Below are 19,231 nucleotides of genomic sequence, written 5' to 3' on the forward strand. Positions count from 1 at the left end.
GAATACGGTTTTGCTTATGTTTAAAATATTTTGAGTAGCTTACCAGTGTCATGTATCCATTGTGCGTTCACTGAGCTTTTGGGTTGTGTTACACTGTGTTACACTGTGTCACATTGTTTGCACAAATTAAAGGAGATGATCCATGCTTCAAAGCTCAGCAGGTGCCAGTTTTAATTTTTAAAAGTGCTTTGGGAAGAAAGAACGTTGCTCCTGGCCACAAATATTGAAAGATTTTTTGTATCATTTAAATCAGTGGTTCTCAAACTTTTTTAGGTATTCCCCAATTTAAACAAAGGTGAACTTTCAAACCCATTGTTCCCAAATAAGCCTGGCAAATAACACATTTTCAAATTTATTGAACAAACAGGGAACAAGTAATACCATATTTCATTATCAAAAATCTAAAACTAGATTAAACTAATCATATGCATAAAAAAACTAATTTAGAATTAAAACTGCAAGCAGTGATAACAGCCCCTCCCACCTGCCATGGCCGTCAAGGCACGGGGCTACTCATTCCAACCAGTCCCCCATGAGTGTCTGTGTGGTGCCGGTGAAAATAATTATGTTTCATAAAAGGTCCTATGCTCTAGAACAGGGGTTTTCAAAGTGTGGGCATGCCAGAAATCTTTAGGGGAGGCGCAGCGTGCAAGAAAAAAATAAACCCAAAGAAACTGTGGTAATTATTATCACAAAAAGTAGAAGAAGCCTGAATCCAGGTATTTCTGAGGCTTGCTGTCTCTTTCTCTTCAGCTCAGTTGGTTAAGACGTAGTATCTAGGATGGATTTCTCAAGCGCCTGACCACAGGTGTAAGTGTGGAAATGTGATCATTATGGTGAACCACTCTGTCTCTATTTTCAATTATATTCAAAAAAGCTTCATAGGCATGACAAACATTTAAATTGCCAAAGCAAGTGTGACATTGAACATTTACATAGCACTAAAAAAAAGAAATGTTAAAAAATAGCAACCTTCCAATTCCAATTTGCTTGTGGCAAAGTTACAGCAGGGCTTTGTGTTGAACACACCAATAACTTCTTGATTTTTCAGTGAATCAGTCAATTCTCTTCCAAAAAAAAGCAGAGACAAGTAGTTTAGTTTATGTGTCAATATTGCTGCCTGGGGCCTGTATTTCATCTGATTGATAGGTAACAATAGTCTCCACACAGTGGACACGCAGGAGACTGTTCTTGTTGGGCAAAATATTGCCGGGCAGGTATCGAGCATAGGCGTGTTTCTTTTTTCTCGTTTGGGGTCTTTTCGTCAATTGCTTTTTTAAGATGCTGCAAACATACTAAACACACACATTCACTCAGGGGATAGGGAAGTGCCTCTCTACAGGTGAATGGAGAGGCACCATAACAGGGTGGTGGGTAGTTTCACACATTTGGGCCTGTCGGGTGGGGGCCCGGCCCCTCTGTTGATGGCTGGGCCGCTGTGTAGAGTACAAATACATCAGGATGGTGCGATCGGGCGTGGTGGGGCGGTTGATCTCTGAGGGGCATGGGTGAGTGTTGCTGGGGCTCTCTTTGCGGGGTCTCTCCGGGCGGTGCCGACCTGGCGGGGTGTGGGGGTGCCTCTTACACTTGGGTGTCTCGTCTCCTGGTTGCCTTGGGGGTGCTCCCCGTGGTGTGTGGGTCTGGGGCGGCCTGCTGTGCCAGTTGTTCCGCTGGTTGAGGTCGGTATCGGCCACTTGGTTTGTCTGTCCTGCTATCTGCGGACTGGTGGGTGGGTTCGGGGCGCCTTTGGCTGGGGGCTGCTGCTCCGCATCGGATGTGTGCTGTTGGGGTGCCTCCTTCCCGCGGTGGTGGCCGCCGGTCGCTCATGTGCCGGGGGTTTGGACCGGGGGCTCGTCCATTGGGGTTCCCCTGTCCCGCGGGGATGCTCCTGGGGTCCGGCGGGACTGGCTGGCTGGGCCGGTCCTGGCGAGGGTCTTCCGGGGCGGGTGGTGCGGCCCACGCCCTAGCATGCCTATGGGTACGGCGCTGGATGGCCCCTGCTTGGGTGGCGCCCTGCGAGGCCGGGCTCTGCAGTGTGGTTGTCTGGCTGGGGCCTTTTGGGCTGACTGAGGCTCACTGCGTGGGTGTCATCGGAAAAAAGGTGATCTGGCGCGCTTTGGGGGACTCGGTTGGTGCGCTTGGGGGCCGGCGGGGCAACTTACAGCGTCCTCTTGGTACCATAGGCCGCTATGGGTGTGGTCGTCGTCCCTGGGGGGGCTGCTGGTTCTGGGCCCGCCGGCGTGGGGGGTAGTCTGGGGCTCCTTGGCCCCCACTCTTTATGCTGGCCTAGCTGCATCTGTGGGCCCAGGGCGGCGCCTGGGTTTGCAGTAGCACATACACCAGTCTACAATACACTTGGGATGTGGGATAAAACTCGTAGTGGGCTTAACTTTAGACACGTTGATACCTGTTTTAGGTATTACCACTCACTCCTTCCCTCTGTCCACAGCCAGGGGCGCTTCTAAACCCCCTGGGGGCTCTAGGCAAGAAGGACTATGGGCATACCTGTCAAGTATTCTGTTTTGGCCGGGAAACTCCCGTATTTTACCCCTCTTTCCCGCCATCTTCCCGTATTAGTATTTTTCCGTAAAAATCCTGTATTCTAATGTAATAAATAAAAGATGCCTTACTAAACTGAATGCCGTCACTAGCCTTGCGAGAACTTCCACCTGAAATGGCCTGGCTTGGTGGCAGTTTCCGCGATATTAGTGACGACAGCGGCAACAAACCCGGAAACAACTCAGAACAGAGATGATGAATGAAGACGTTCTGGTGATTAAAACTAAGAACTGGTGTAAATACGTTGTAAAATGTGAGTTTATCTTCCTAAAGACCATCAGGATGTGACACAGTTACACGTTCTGTCAGATTAATAACTGAGATTTTAACATCTACCACAGAGGAAGGAACAACGTAAATCACCATGAAAATTCAGCCAATCACAAGCTGCACAAATATACACTGCTTTATAAAGTGTTAAATAATGTAAAGTGTCTAATAAGTCATTAGTGAATACCAGAGAACCACATGAGTGATTATGAGAAATTAAAATAAAATATATAATGAAAATAAAATGTTAATGTCTAAATTAAAGACAAGCAATGTGAAATTAACAGTATATATACAATGTGTTGACTTGTATATATTAAATAAATAAACACGTGCTTCATATACACATTTATGTTTTTATTTAGGCTGTTTTATAATTTAGGAATTAGGGCTGGGCAATATATCGAGATTCAAGATGTATGGAGTTATTTATTTTGCCGATATAGAAAACTATATTATTTCATATATATATATATATATACAGTATATATATATTATAGCTTATGTATCAAAATACTAGTTTTAGGAGTCACTGCTTTTACTTCTCAGAACAACATGTAAAGCTCAGTTAGATGATTAATGAGTGTCACATATTGATCAGCTGTTTGTTAATAAATGAGCCTGTGTAGCATTTATCATCAGCAAATTTAACCCACAATTGTTTTTCTGGTCAGACTTTATTTGATAAAATTATCTAGATTTATATCATATATCACCATTTTGAGAAAATATATTGAGATATGAGTTTTGGTCCATATCACCAGCCCTAGTAGGAATGTTCACAGCATTTTAATGTTAATAAAGGTCGACCTACCAGTTATAATCACATAATTGTATTTAGTAAGTGGTGTTTTAGATTTCTTGTACATCTACAGTATCTTAAAATATAAGGAATACTGGAGCTTGGTTGGGCGGGTGGGACGGCTCGTAGTGGGCGACAGAAAATTTCCCTTATTTTCAAATTCAAAACTTGACAGGTATGGGTATGGGGCCTCCCGGCCCCAGAATGATGATGAATGATGTCCAGGACGACGGATCAGGGTAAGAAGAAAAAAGAAATGAGCACAATGTATTTGGTTGGTTTACATAAAGTAAAGTAAATAAATGTGCATGCTACACAAACACTAAACATTTGAGTTATGTGTGGAATAATTAATGAACATTAATTTGCAGTAACAACTTTAATGCTTCATGTTAACATTTTATTTAATGTAACATTTAGGCTATAGCAGAATATTTATGTATGTATCAGTTTTACCATTTGACAACAAACACTTTATTCTGGGAGAAAATATCATTGGCAGCAAAGGACTAACTTTTTGCGTGACTATGAATGTACAGTATGTACACAGTCATTGATAACACGACTTATGATGTGTAAGCAAAGCTGGACTACTTCTTAACATAAAAGCAAAGCTGGACTACTTCTTAACATAAAGCTGTTAAAATTGGTGTAAAGTAAGAATAAATATGTGCTCTAAAGTTTGTCATACCACAGAAGTTTGTTGTTAACCACACTTTCAAATTTGAATGATTAATATCTACATATCAACACACTTTATGAATGTGTTTAGAAGTAAATGGCTGAATTCACTTTACACAGACTTAAATGTGTAGTTAACTTTTTCTGGTGCTGGGTGAATGACTGGGAGTTTGGGAAAAAGTGCCTGTGACAAACGTTTTTATAATGTAACATATCTTACACATTCTCACTTACCACTGTCACATTTTTAGTTTTCATCCTCCTCTTGTTTTATTCTTCATTTCATGAGCCCTGTGAGGTATGTCCGCTTCATTTTATCGGTGTGTGTTTGATAACATCAGCACGTTGATGTAGGGACCTGTAGTAATGGGGCCCCATTAGGGAGGTTCCCACTGTAATGTGTTCAGGGGGTTTCAAGTTGTGTCACTGATATCTGCCGTCTGTCAGGGCCCCCTATTAGAAACTAACTAGTGACTACTCAGAAAGAGCCCCGTGCAGGGGCTTTTTGATGTGCTGTCGCTGCAGCGTCTCAAAGCAGTTACATTATTTTGTCATTGAAATTTACTGTCAGCCATCCCTCGGGGGCACCCTTCAGCTCGGGGCCCTAGGCAATTGCCTGTGTTGCCTACCCTGTTGTAAGGCCTCTGTCCACAGCCGTCACCAATATACCTAAGCTTCACACTTGCTACTATACTGGCTTGATTACACAACATAATAAGCACAATATGTTCTACTACAAATTCACATCTCACTCTCACTGTAAAATAATCAATTCTTGCCCACCCTTTATATTTCCTGCCTTGAGTCTCTCCTCCCTGCTCCCTTCCCCCTCCTCCACCACCCCCTCACCTAGGTGTAACACTGCTCTCCCTTTTTATGTCCTCCCTAATAAAATGTTTCTTACCCTTCCTTAGGGAGGGCTGGTGATGGTCACAATTAAGCAATAAAATAAATCAATTTATTTCATTGCAATAACAAAACATGTATTGCTGTCTCATAATGGTTGCACTTCTTGTAGTGTTGACCTTTGACAGCATGTGCAGACAAGAGAAAAAAAAAATTACAAATATATATATATACCAATCATCTAATTTGTTTTTCATCTCTTCTTCCTTATCCACAAAAATGTAAGTTTTAATGTTTCTGGTGTGAGAATCTGAGTCTTTGTTTCTCAGTGTAGCCTTTTTTTTAAATGGTAAAATGATCCTCAAGAAAAGTGACAGGTAAAATGTATATGAAACATATTTTAATGATTTTTAACTACATGTGTATAAGCCATAGAACTTTAATATGGTTTTTCATGATTCCAAAATTATGACTGACAATTTTTATAGGATTTCCATGCAGCAACAGTTTTTCAATTACAATTACAAGTACACCATAATTGTAATGAATTATCAATTACGCGATTGCAATTGATATTGAACCCCCAACCCAAATGTCCATTTCAGAGTTGGTTGAGATGTTGAAAGAATGTGTAAACCTGTTAAACTGTGCGATACGTTTTGTTGGTCTGTGAAAAGTAGAACTGCTGAATGATAAAATGCTTATTTTTAAATGATAAAATATCATATAAACACTCATTTCACAGCAAAAGAAGCACCACCAGGATAACCAGCATGTGCAATAGTTTCATCCCATTAACAAAAACCTAGTCTTTCAAAAAACAGATAAGTATTATTTATGCACAGAATTGATCTGAATCGGTTTATTAGTAGACACACAGCCAGCAGAGGTCCTCATGTGACTGTGTTAAAGGATTTACTGCACCATCACTAGGCACTTCATTCTAAGGAAGCCTTCATCTAAATAAGGCCTGTAGTTTCACTACACACTGGTTACATTGGCAGTTTTAAGGAAATAATTCTAAATGTATTCAACATTTCTGTGTTTTGGAAAGCATGTGTTTGAAGGACACTGAGTATAATTCACTGCAATCCATTGTTCACAGGAAAAAAAAAATTGTATAGAATATTTTGCAAAAATGTTTGCATTGGATGTTGCGTTTTTGACACATGTATTGAGTAATGTTGGGTCAAGTACAGTACAACAGCCCACAGTGTACCCACAGGCAAGTTAGCTGCAATTGCTACAATGACATGTCAAACTGTAATTAACTAATTTACTTATTTTGTTAAAGTAATTAATAATTTAATCATGTTGCATCCTACACAAAGAGCAGCTATGCATAGAGGAAGTGGAGCTCGTAGTAGGGGTGTCCCGATGCGATATCGTTCTGATATTAGCCTCAAAACGAATATCGAGTATTGGATTCAAATTTCTGGATTTTTCCGATTTTTTTTTTTTTCCAATTCAGTTTTTATTTTATTCAATTGTAGAATACTGTAGATATTATGTTGAAGGATAAAATATGTGAAACCAATTGGTTAATAATAAATGGGTCAGTTTTTCTTATACTTACATACCTATATGACTATTGTTCTCTGAGTAACAGTATCAAACCTTTTCTAACATTCCACACTACAAAATAGATTAGATTTTTTTTTTATTTAAAAAAAAAAAGTATGTTTGATTCATGCTGATATCAGATCAATATCGGTATCGGCCGATACGCAAGGCTGCAATATCGGCATCATACCGGAAATGAAAAAGTTGTATCGGTACATCCCTAGCTTGTAGTTTAGCTATGAGGACAGAATGCTTTAAAAAGCATGAAATATGAGAATGTTTTAAGTCTTAGTTTGTGTCCTGGAAAACAGCTGAAAATGAAAAATAAATAAAGTCCAGCAGCACTTTGTCAACAGCATTTCTTTATTCTTAGAAATACCATGTTTTCCAAAAACAGTCACAAGCACTAAGTCTTTTTTTTTTGTTTATGTTCTTTTTTTTTTTTGGGGGGGGGGGGGGTAATTTTCATCAACTTGTTCTGACAATGTAGGACCAAGATGAGACATATAAGGACAAAAAGATGTTGACGGACTACAGCTCAGACTGAGATCCTGACGCTCACGCTGACTGATTAATGTAGATGAATAAATTCTCTTTCTAGAACATCTGAACAATCAAAGCCATCTAATAAACTCCATCCTGCTTTAAAGACTTCTTCATTCTCTCCCAATCCTCTCGTCCAGTGAAGTACGATGCTGTTAGTGGCGATGCCTTCTCCTACAGCACGTCCCTGATCTTCACTAACATGGAAACTTAGACATGGCTTATGTCACCTTAGCAGCTAATGATATATGCAGCTTATCTCTGAGAGGAACCAAAGCAGCTTATTCACTAGGTACACTATGTAAATATAGTTTTTCTTTTTTTAAAATTACATTTATCATATACTCTATGTAATTATTTTCTATCATAAGTATATATATTTTTTACACACACAATATAGCTATATATTGATACATTCAAATAAACCTGGGATTTTTTTTTGTACATAAAAGTTCATAATGAATAGTAACAAAGCTATTCAACCAAACAACACATGACACGCTCCCTTTGTCAGAGCTCAACTTTTCTAACGTCTCATTCAGGGTCTTAAACAATCAGCGCTATAGTTTAAATTAAACTGCTGGAGATGATTCATTTTAAAAGAAAGGCAGAGGTTAGGCCTCAGGTTTATAAATCACATTTGTTTACTCAGAAACAAATGTAGGTGAAAAGTGCTGCTCAACGTCTGTTTTCATCTCCACAGTAAACACAAGTCATCTGTTTAGTAAGAATGAAGTAAATAAACAGAAACTTCAACCTTGATCTATGAGGCCAACAATAAGTCTTTATCTGTAAAAAAAAGAAAAGTCTCTAGCAGCTTTAAAATATGTAAATATTATACGTAGTTTAAATAAATCTAGCATACAAAATAACATATTCTGTACCTGATATTACTGTAGTTTCCAGGATCTCTGATTACAGTACAGTTGCACAAAACTTAGCAGGGGCATGAATAAAGTATGCAAGCTTATTTAAAAGCAAAACCCATGTGCAAATAGATCAACACAGACTAGCATCGTCTACGTCTGTAGTGTATGCTGGTTCCATAAAGATTCCTTCACTTTAACCCAGTTGAAAACAAATACACACATAGCACAATGAATGTCACGCTGCAAACTACAGATTGGAGGAGGGCACAGTATCAGAATTATGCAGATGTTTTGTTTAATAATTGGACAGGTGGTAACGTGGCTAAGAGCTGACAAAGCTTCATCACAAATCAGGATGTGATTTCCAATCTGAGGATTTTGCCACAGTGTTTTCAAATGTATTTATACAAAGAATAGTATATTAATCATATTACTTCAATAAAGTCAACAGGTAAAAACCAATGTTTGAATAAATCTCATTTATAGAATTTAGTTACTTTAAGAATAAAGTCCGATCAATGGTTAAAGTTACTGTCAAAAGCATGGAGATTTTAGCATTAAAAGTAATTAAAATGAGGCAAGCTACATATTGTCAAGTTTATAAAAGAAAACATTTCGTTTTTCACAACTATAATCCTATTTGACTCATTTCCCACTTTATTTATTAAAGCAGTGGGTGAGCAGTTTATGGTTTTCCTTTTAATTTAGTTCTTTCAATCAAGAATTTTCTGTTTTCTGACATTTAATATTCAGACTGTTTTTACTTCTTTTACCAGAGCAACAGTGTTCTGTTGAGTAATATTGATTTTATACCAAAACTTTCAAAATCTGCTGACTGTTGTGGCTGAGTAATTGATCAGGGCACCCAGTAAGAGGTAAATTGTGCTCGCTGCGCTCTGTTTTCACATCTATATCTGCTAGACTGCTTTTAGAACCTGTGCTGGAGCTCAAAGCCTCCCACAGAAGCCCAGGCTGCTCACAATGGTGCTGTGTCTTCCAGTGCTCCAGGACCAACTCCTTAGTATTCAACACTTTGCTGCAAAGCACACAGTTAAAGGCTGCATCTGCAGCCAGTACACCAAAGCATCCGCCCCCTGCTCCTGTGAGGGTGCTGGAGGCTCTTTCCTGATGGCATGACATGATATGTTTCTTAAGTTTGGAGAAAGTAAAAAACCCTGCATCGCAGGTGCCACACTTGGCCAGGTTGCGTCGCTCCTTCAGCTGTCGCCAGTAGTGGGCGGCGTGCTTCACTAGCTCTAGCTCAGGTTCACGGTTTCCCCGTAAGTGCTGGCTTTCCAAATAGTGGATGTGAACCTCCTCCCCGTGGACATGCAGCAAATGCATCTTCATATCAGCAAATGTAGGAGTGACAACTTGGCAGCGGCCACATTTAATCTGCAACTCTTGTGGGTCTTCACGCTCCTGCCCATTGGATTCTGAGAAATTTGCCCTGAGAAGAAACCAAAATTAGGAAATGACTTTAAGGCGATAACATTTGTACATTGGTGGAAACTATCAGTTGATTGTTATTGTCACCACTTGTTTTTGCTTTTCATATACAGGAACTGTATCTTGGGCCAAGATATTGCAATATTAAAATGTCACAAGATATATCGTTGATGATACGAGTGGTATCACAACAGAAATCAACATGATTTACTACGAATCAGATTGTTTTTATATTCTTATTTAGAGGAAAAAGTCTTACCCAGAGTAAATATGTACAGTTAGTATGACCAGAGTTACTGTAGTTTTTTTTCAGTTTTTTTCCCCCTTTCCAAAAATATTGCATCATGAATCCATTATCGTATATTACAACATGTGCAACATGTGAGCCGGGGAACACATGCTCCACATATATAATTTAGTAACACTTCAAAACAAACCCCAAAAACACAAAAAATTATGGGAAAATATACAAAAAAAACCTGCAAAATGACAAAAAACAACATTTAGGAAAAAATATACAAAAGGACAAGAATGTACACAAAAGGACAAAAACAATACACACAACATGACAACAAAAACATGTTAATAATGTGGCCCCTAGATCAGACAATCACAATTTTGTCACCCTGCTGTGATAAAAGTGTCCAATATCTAGTTTATTGTATCAGATTATGAACAACTCCAAGCCCAATCAAATAGCCTTACCCATCTGTAGGCATTACTTCCTCATGATGAATAACTGACGGCTCCACTGTCAGTAGCACCTTGTGGACCTCTCTCAGATGGCTGAAGTACACCCCGACATATCCAAAGGATTTCTCACAGAACTCGCAGCACAGAAATCGGCGTGGTCGTACATCAGAATGGTGGAGCTTTGTGTGCGTACTCAGACTGCCTGAGTGGGCATAGGCCTTGCGGCACACGGGGCAGACATGCGGTCGGTTGTTGGTGTGAGTATTCACGTGGCTCTGAAGATGATGCTTAAATTGAAAACAATGACTGCAATTTGGACATCTATGGAGCAGATGGCTGTCAAACATTCTAGAGTGGGAACCACTTTGTAGGTCAAAGGTGACTGGAGTCTGCTGTGTGGGACTATCCAAGGCCTTGAAGGCAGTTGTGCTCTGGAGCTGATGTCTTAGTATGAAGTCCTGCTCTTGGCTTTCTGAGGTAATCGCAGGCAAACTGACAAGCTGGGGTAGCCTTTCCATCACTAAAATAGGTTTTGGGCGGATGCTGCGGTATTTCTTGGAAAAATCTACTTCCTTCAGTTTGGAACTTGGAACAACTGCTGGTGCTTTCTCAGAAACCCTTCTTCGAAAGAAAGACAAGGACCTCTTCTTCCTGGCTTCAAATGCTAAAATGTCTTCTATTGTCTTTTTCTTTCGTCCCCTTTTTTTGGCCGGTGTTTTATTAATGGGTTTCAGAATAGGGATGGTCTTGGCCTGAGACTGCAGTGTGGAAGTTAGTGTTTGGGAGTTACTGAAGGTTGTATCAAGGATCTTAGATGCAACAAATGTGCTGGTGAGTCCTGGTAGTATGGGTTTTTCCTGGGGCAAATTGCAGAGGGTGGTAGCTGTAATGAGGGTGTTCTTCACTTTGGAGTAGGGCAGAATGGGCCGTTTACCCTTAGGAGTGGATGGAGCAACCTGAACGGTTTTACTGAAGATGGCTGGAGTCAGGGCTGTGATACTGCTCTGAGGATGGGCTGTGGCTTGCTTTGATTGGCACAGCCTCACTGCTGGTTTACTTGAAGAGGGTTTTAAGGCAGTAGATGTTGAATGCAGGTTTTGAACCGGGTCATTTGTAGCAGCACTTTCTGGCACTTCTTCCAACTGAGATGCTTGATAAATAACTGAACTGTCTCGTAAATGAGTTGTGACAGAGATGTCAGAGGGGACTGGATTCATGAAAATCAGCTGCTCTGAAGGCTCTTCTTTTGTTTTGACCATTTCTTTCATGTGGTAGGTATCTTGGCTAGTTTTCATGACCACTGGTGACCCACCACTAATCTCAGACTTGTTTAACCTCATTACTGAAGCAGTGCCAGTCGTTTTCTGAGATTTAAGCCTATTTTTAGTCCCCTTGTATCTTGTTCGTTGGTAACGAGGAATAGGCAACTTTAAGTTATTTTGAATTGAGTTAGATTGTTGAGTTGGCGTGGGAGGTGAGACTGTAGGGGGGAGTGCAACCAGAGAGAAAGTTCCTTCCTGACCTGTAATCTGCATCAGTGCATAGTTTTGTGAGGGCACAATGATGGATTTGGGTCTGGAATTGGTCGTTGCTTCGGGGATGGCAGGGGGAGGATGGCAGGGCAGTACTGAGGGGGATGGGGAGGGCAAAAGTACTGGGGCCTTAGGGGCAATACTTCGGAAATGGAGGCTCTTCATTTGATGGGCTGGACCCGTTCGTCCAACTGAAATGCAAAAAGAAAAAAATACTTATAATACGCAAAATGTTTTACTGCTTTGTTGCTGCAAATTTTATTTTTAAAATTTTAATGTACCTGAAAGTAAGTTTCTTCCTTATATGGATTTGTCCTTGCAATTCTTGAAATTTTGGAAGTTGGAAACTTCCTATGGGAAATAACAGGAATTTAAAATATTGAAGGTTGGCCCATATCAACCATATTTTTAAGTATAGTTGGGAAGTCTAATTTAGCATCATCTTGACTTTAACAACCAGACGCAAGTACTTGAGAATATCTCAGCTATTCCTTAATGGCACTCTGCTTACTGCAGGGGTGTTGAGGACACTGTGTTCCTTGCCTGAAAGGGCCTTGAACAGGAGTTTGCTGTTATGAGGTGTTTTTTGTCATTTAATTTAATTTTCAAATAAGGGGTCAGACAATATTGATGTTTTTGTTGTAAAAGAATTGATTGTTCAATCATAATTACCGTACTTTCTGCCAATCCTAAAAAAACAAGATGCTTACAAAAGTTTAAACATCTACTTAAATATGTTGAAAATGCAATGTTTTCACACTGTATTGTTTTGTATGGATGCTAATATGTTTGGATGTGATAGCTTTTTTTTTTTTAAAAGACTAACTAAACCCCTGCTTTCTGCTGACCTGCCACTACGGGGTAAATTAAAAAACATGCCTTGATTATGGGCATTACTTCTGTAACAGTAAGACACGCTGAGTCACGCAGGAAGACACGTGCAACAATGAGAAGTACATGGAGGTCCACACACAGAGAGACAGGAATACACACGTGTCTGTAAATACACACACACAGAATCTGCTGTTTATAGAAGCACAGTCACAAACATCACCACAGCTGCTTTACACGGAGCATTAGACTTCTGCATTAGAACTGTCAATCAATGCTCACTGAAGGCTGTGATTGGAGGAAACCCTCCTCCCTCCTCTAAGCTTAAATAGGAGAAGCAAGGCCAACAGTGAAAGTTGGTAAGGTATGATGGTCACAATAATCCATCTCAGTCAATAGCAAAATTCAACTGTAATAGTCGCCGTTCAACTCTTAAAGGGCAGTGACTGAGATTTCACAACTAAAAATGCTGAATTAAAATACTTATACTAAAATGTTAAAAGTTGGATTAGGATCAATCAACAGCACTACTTAACACCCAAATGTCAGGCTAGAAGTATTGAATCTTAGTTTTGTTGTTTTTGATGCACTATAACTCAGATCGTACAGTGTGATTATATCAGTAAGAATCTGAATTTTATTCAGTGACATTTTTGACTCTCTCTTACTGCCAGAACAACCCGCCGCTGGTGTTCTGGGCCCTGATGATTTACAAATTAAGCACAGTCTGTAATGAACAGATTTACACAAAAGAAAAAAGATCAATAAGTCTCATTGTCGTGACCAGCCATTTACAGGGATAATTGGGAATGCAACCTTCAGGTTTTAGCATTACATCCTTGGATTTTAGGAGAAAGAGGTGCACACTGTGAATAAGTTGTGCAACTTAAGATGCAATAAATGTGCTTTAGAAGTCTATTAAAGTACAGAGATACTTTACATTAACCTGATGGATGCTAACTAATGTGAGAATTAAGTTTTAGTAAACTGCAACATCAGCGAGATCATGATTAGAGGTTTGCCAAAATATCGATGATACATCGCAAGGTTTTGTCTCGCAATACGTTATCGATTCACTGGTGCCAAATTTTTTTTTTTTATTAATTATTTAGATCAGGCAACACAAGGATAAAGTTAAGGAATCAACAGGACTTTTCCCCTACAAACAGTCCTGCTCTGAGAGCTAAATACATTATAGAGGTTATTCCACATCACTATAAAAGCTTGATGAGGAAAGTGCAAAGTATGTGCACTAATGATTCCTCTATTAAATGGAAGAAAAGGAAGCAAGAACCTCAAGGAAGCTACTGGTCTTCTAATTTTAGGATCAAACGTTGGGGAGGCAAAGAGGAGGGGCAAAGAAGCAGGAAAGTTATCTGTGTCTGACTTTGTTGACTCTCGCGTGGGTAAATATCTTTAACCCAGCATCCTCTCTCTCTCTAGGAGGCAGTCGCACAGCTCTTTGATTCTTTTTTTTTTGTACCTCCTCCTCTTTCCATCCTCTCCTCACTTTCACCACCTCCTCCAGCTTTCTCTGGATCTTTCTTCTGTTTTCCCAACCCTCCCTCCTCTGCTTAGAGTACATGAGTAAATAAAGCATGTTGTATGAGATACTAATTAGTGCCGCTTCAGGGACATGATGAGCTCAGAGATGTAAACAATATGAGAGGAGAAAAGATAAAGGTGAGATGAACCTGGGGGAGGGAACTAGTCCTGGTCAAATCCAGTATACGACAGGTAAAACCATCAACTTAAAACATGACGGCAACCCAACTTAATCATCACTATGGAAAACAAAGGAGGCAAGAATGAAGAACGGAAGAATGTGTAAAGGGTGACATTCTGTTGTTGCAAAAACAATCAGCAGCAAGTGAAGACTATCACAAGAAAAAAATAAAAATTATGAAAAAAAAAGCTGCTAAAAAAGAACCAAACATGTTTGTAAACCTTTAAATATTTCACAGAATAGATTGTGTGTGCCCACATTGTACATAAAGTAGTGCTCGTTTTAAAATACATTGATTAATGGGTCATTAACAATGACCATGCAACCTACTAGGGGTGGGAACCTCATATGATACGCGATACAAAGCTCACGATAACAATTATCTCACGATATGACGATACTGCGATCAATGATATATTGGTCAGAAATCAATCTACAATAATCTATGACAAGAAAAAAAAAAGATTAAGTGAAAAAATACAATTTTTATTTTATATCTCTGAAAGACAATAAATTTAAAAAGTGTCCTATGAACAGTGACACTATTTGAGTGCAACATTTCTGTAAATAAGTGTCAACATAGCAATGTAAATGAATAAGTATCTCCAATAGTGCTTTCTGTAAACAAAAAATAGGGTCTTTATTACCAGTGACACCAGTATAGTGCAATATTTCAGTAAACAAGATATTGGTTCCTTCAACAAACAGTGAGAACATTTCTGTGAAGACCTACCAGCACATTTTAGTGAAAAAGCAGAAAAGGTTTTGAAGAAAAACAAAAAAAATCAATACTGAGAGCGAGCATATTGATAATCAATTGTCCGAAAAAAGATATTGCGATATATCGGCGTATTGAGATATCGTCACACTCCTACAACCCACGATATATTCAATGACAATTTCTGTTTGATCTGATTGAAAAACCAACACACTTTAGCTAGGCCTGGTGTTCCATAGCCATAAAGACAAACTCCAATAATCCAACACAAATAAACCCTTTTCTTGCTTGATTTCAGTCAATTGTTCATGCATTTTTAATGGTGGCTTTCACTCGTCTACCTATAATCTACCTATACTAATACAGTGCCCATCGGAAGTATGTATTCATATAGTGGGAGGAGCTTAAGTAGAGCTCTCAATTATGACCAAATGAGTATGTGTTTGAAAATTGGATGTACAAAGAGGTGTACATACTCTGTAGTGTTATATAAAGGGGTTTATTTGCGGGTGCAAAGTAAAATAGTGTTCTGCTTTAGGTATTACCACTCACTCGTTCCCTCTGTCCACAGTCACCACCATTATAGCTAAGCTTCACACTTGTCACCAGACTGGCTTGATTACACAACATAATAAGCACATTATGTTCTACTTCACATCTCACTCTTACTGTAAAATAATTTATTCTTCCCCACCCTTTCTATTTCCTGCCTTGAGTCTCTCCCCCCACTCCCCCCCTCCCCCTAGGTGTAACACTTCTCTCCCTTTTTACATCCTCCCTATAATAAAATGTTTCTTACCCTTCCTTTGGGAGGTCTGGTGATGGTCACAATTAAGCAATAAAATACATTTATTTCATTGAAATAACAAAACATGCATTGCTGTCGCAAAATGATTGCACTTCTTGTAGTGTTGACCTTTGACAGCATGTTCAGACAAGTAAAAAAAAAAAAATGCAAGGATCGACCGATCGACGACCCCCCAAAAACAGGAAGATCGACGCATCCTTAGTTACAAGGACTTGCACACTTAATCTCCTCACAGGTAAAGAAGCATGAAAGTTAAAGTTAGAGAGCATTGGTGTGATCTGACAAAACTCAAGACATGATGAGGGAGGGGACTTGAATTTACTTAAGCACTTTCAAACTTTCTTTCCTCACCTTTTTTTAATAGCACTTCATACATTCGCTCAGGGGATAGGGAAGTGCCTCTCCATTGGGGAATGGAGAGGCACCATAACAGGGTTTTGGGTAGCCTCACAGATTTGGGCCTGTCGGGTGGGGTCCCGGCCCCTCTGTTGATGGCTGGGCCGCCGTGTAGAGATTGGGAGGGTGCGGTGGGTCTCTGGGGGGCATGGAGGGGTGTTGCAGGGGGCTCTCTTCGGGCAGTGCCGGCCTGGTGGGGCGTGGGGGTGCCCCTTCTCTATGGGTGGGGCTTGGTGCTTGTCTCATCTCCTGGTTGCCTTGGGGGCGCGCCTCGTGGCGTGTGGGTATGGGGCGGCCTGCCACGCCTGTGTGGGGGGTGGGTGCGCTGGGGGGTGCTGGCGTCTGCACCGGGGTTGGGGGCGGGATTGCTTGGCGATCCGGGGTGGTGCTCTTTGCTGGGGGGCGGCTTGGGCTGCGCCCTGCTGGCGGGGGGCCTTGGGGTTGGGGTCGGTGGCGGGATGCGCTGGGTGCTCGGCTGCTTGGGGTTTCCTCAGATGTGTGTGTGGAGGGGGGGGGGGGGGGGTGTGTGGCTGCCTCTCGGCCTGGGATCTTGGGGGCGTCTGGAGGGCTGCGCCTGGGGCTCCCTGGCCACCACTCTTTCCGCTGGCCTGGCTGCATGGAGCTGACTGGAAGTTCCAGTCAGCTGCCAGGAATTGCCGTAAACTCGGAACAAGGTGAGAAAGTCTCCAACCCAGCTTCTAGGACTAAGGTTTTCACATGTAAATGACCATGCTGTGATCTCTACAAATGCAAATCAGGACTGTCTCCACTAAAAACACACACAAGTCTCTGGGAGCCAACATGTTTACATGGGAGCTTTAATTCCTCTTTAAAGCAAAATAAAAGTTAATTCCTCTTAAAACTGACCTTGTAAACACTTAATTCGTAATGCACATTTAATTCTGAATTAAATTTAAATCTGAATTAGATAAATGTGGCTTCCAGTCTGAATTTAGAATAATGACCAATTTGAGTGTTTACACAGGAAAGGTGTGCATTTATTTTGTCCTTTTGTGTATTTTTTTTTATAAAATGTATGTTTTTGGAGTCATAATATGTATGAGTTATTTTGTGCATTACTGTTTTGTTCATTTTGTCATAGTTTTGTGTGTTTTTCTGTCATTCTGTGTATACTTGTTATTGTCCTGCTCCTTGTGAGGCATTTAGTGCATTTATTTTGTCCTTTTGTGTATTTTTCCTGTAAAATGTATGTTTTTTGGAGTCATATTGTGTATTTGTGTTGTCATTTTGCATTTTTTGGAGTACATTTTGTGTATTTCTGTTGTCATTTTCTATTGTGAGCCATTCTGTGTATTACTTTTGCTGTTTGGTTTATTTTTGTAGTAATGTTGTACAACTTTTGGAGTATTTTCTATGTTTTTCTTGTCTTTTACTGTATTTTCCTGTAATGTTGTAATTCTTTATATTTTTTACTGTATATCCTATAAAATGTATGATTTTTGGAGTTATTGTGTATTTGTGTTATATTTTTTGCATTTTTTTATGTTGTTGGGGATGTAATGTATTGTGAATGGCACAACAAATTATATGTGGCAAGTTAAAAAGCAATGCACTAATAGTTTAGATTAAAACACCGAATTCATGAGTTTAAATACCAGTTACATGTTAAAAGACAGTTAAAAGTGTAAAAAGAGTGTTAAATAGACATGATTTACTTGACTCTATTGTTAAAATTGAGATTGAGTGATGTTTATCTGTGATCCACTGAGTGTTCTGAGTTAGACTATCTGGGATCGATTGGTCTCGTCTCCACCCCCACACTTGCTGTTTTCCTCATTCTTCTAACGCTTCTGATGGAGGAAGAAGATCTGAATGACATTTGTGATAATTTCACCTCTTTTCAGGTATGTTTATGGTCAGAAACACAGCTTATATGTCATAAGTTACTAACAAGTAAAGAGTTTCATAACGTTGTAGTTTTGATATTTGAGTAGTAAGCTAGCAGACGAGCCCGTGCCATGCGTAGCGTGTTCTGTTGTTGCTCATATGAGCAGAGATGTGTTTAAAATATGATTTAATGTTCTATGTAGTTTGACTTAAGCACTTTGATTAGCTCAATATGAATTTAAGACTTACATATTTGATGTTTGAAAGAAAAGTGAGAAAATTATTTATTACAGTTAAATATTGTTTTTCATTATTTAAAGGAAATGTGTGTCCTACCTCCACCACTATTCGTTTTAATGAAAGTGCAGTAAATGTGTACTTTTGTACATTGTTATATTTTTTGTAAACATGTATTCAATTCTACTAAACACTCTTGGTGAAGAAGCAGACTTGAATCATTTTTGTGATTATTTCTCCTCTTTTCAGGTGTGTAACATATACAAGTTATAAGTATATTATAGACGGGGTCCTCGGTGGACGGTCGTTCTCTAATGCCGACTACAATGGCATTGAGATGTGAGTTGAGGAGCTCCACACAACGTAGCAGGTAAGCTAACTCCTGTTTTTGTTCAAACTTTACTTTTAACGTTACCACACCTACTATCACTACGACATCTAGTACGACCGCCACAACAACTTCCATTATATTATGGTTATTAGCCCAGTGTTTGTGGGTGACACAAAACCCCGGAAAAATACCAGACATATACTGGACTGTGTGGGTGTGTTTGTGTGCATGCGTTAATCAATGTATGCTAATATTAATGTTTATCTTAAGAGTTTTGAGGGAAGATGAGAAAATATAAACATGTCCATTATTCCCTGTTTTTCAAATAAAGAGGGCTCTATGCTGGAGGATAGTCCGTGCACTCAGGGCTTCATCCACCCCTATCACTGGTAGATTGGTGGTGATGGACCTGTTTTAGGATCAAATATTTTATTTATGCATACTTATTCTTCATGAGACCCCTGACAGACTTGTTTGTTCCCTGACCAGGGTATTGGGGAATGATCTGATCTTATTGATGACAGACCTG

At 39.7% G+C, this 19,231-nt stretch overlaps 1 protein-coding gene across 5 annotated transcripts in view; it reads right to left on the reverse strand.

Moving 5' to 3' along the window:
- Window positions 1-7,167: 7,167 nt before the first annotated feature.
- Window positions 7,168-19,231, reverse strand: part of znf438 (zinc finger protein 438) — a 45,891-nt gene continuing 33,827 nt past the window's right edge. For 2 of the 5 annotated variants that reach the window (XM_028434624.1, XM_028434623.1), the window contains 3 exons: window positions 12,089-12,158; window positions 10,288-11,998; window positions 7,168-9,583 (listed from right to left, as the gene is read on the reverse strand). In XM_028434624.1, coding sequence (XP_028290425.1) covers window positions 8,941-9,583; window positions 10,288-11,972 — 2,328 coding nt within the window. In that variant the 5' untranslated portion in view covers window positions 11,973-11,998; window positions 12,089-12,158 and the 3' untranslated portion in view covers window positions 7,168-8,940. Of the gene's footprint in view, window positions 9,584-10,287; window positions 11,999-12,088; window positions 12,159-16,241; window positions 16,573-19,231 lie in introns of those variants that run through there. The other 3 variants (XM_028434621.1, XM_028434622.1, XM_028434625.1) reach the window with 2 other exon arrangements.

The sequence above is a fragment of the Gouania willdenowi genome, chromosome 20, assembly GCF_900634775.1.
Source record: "Gouania willdenowi chromosome 20, fGouWil2.1, whole genome shotgun sequence".
Classification (NCBI taxonomy): Eukaryota; Metazoa; Chordata; class Actinopteri; order Blenniiformes; family Gobiesocidae; genus Gouania; species Gouania willdenowi.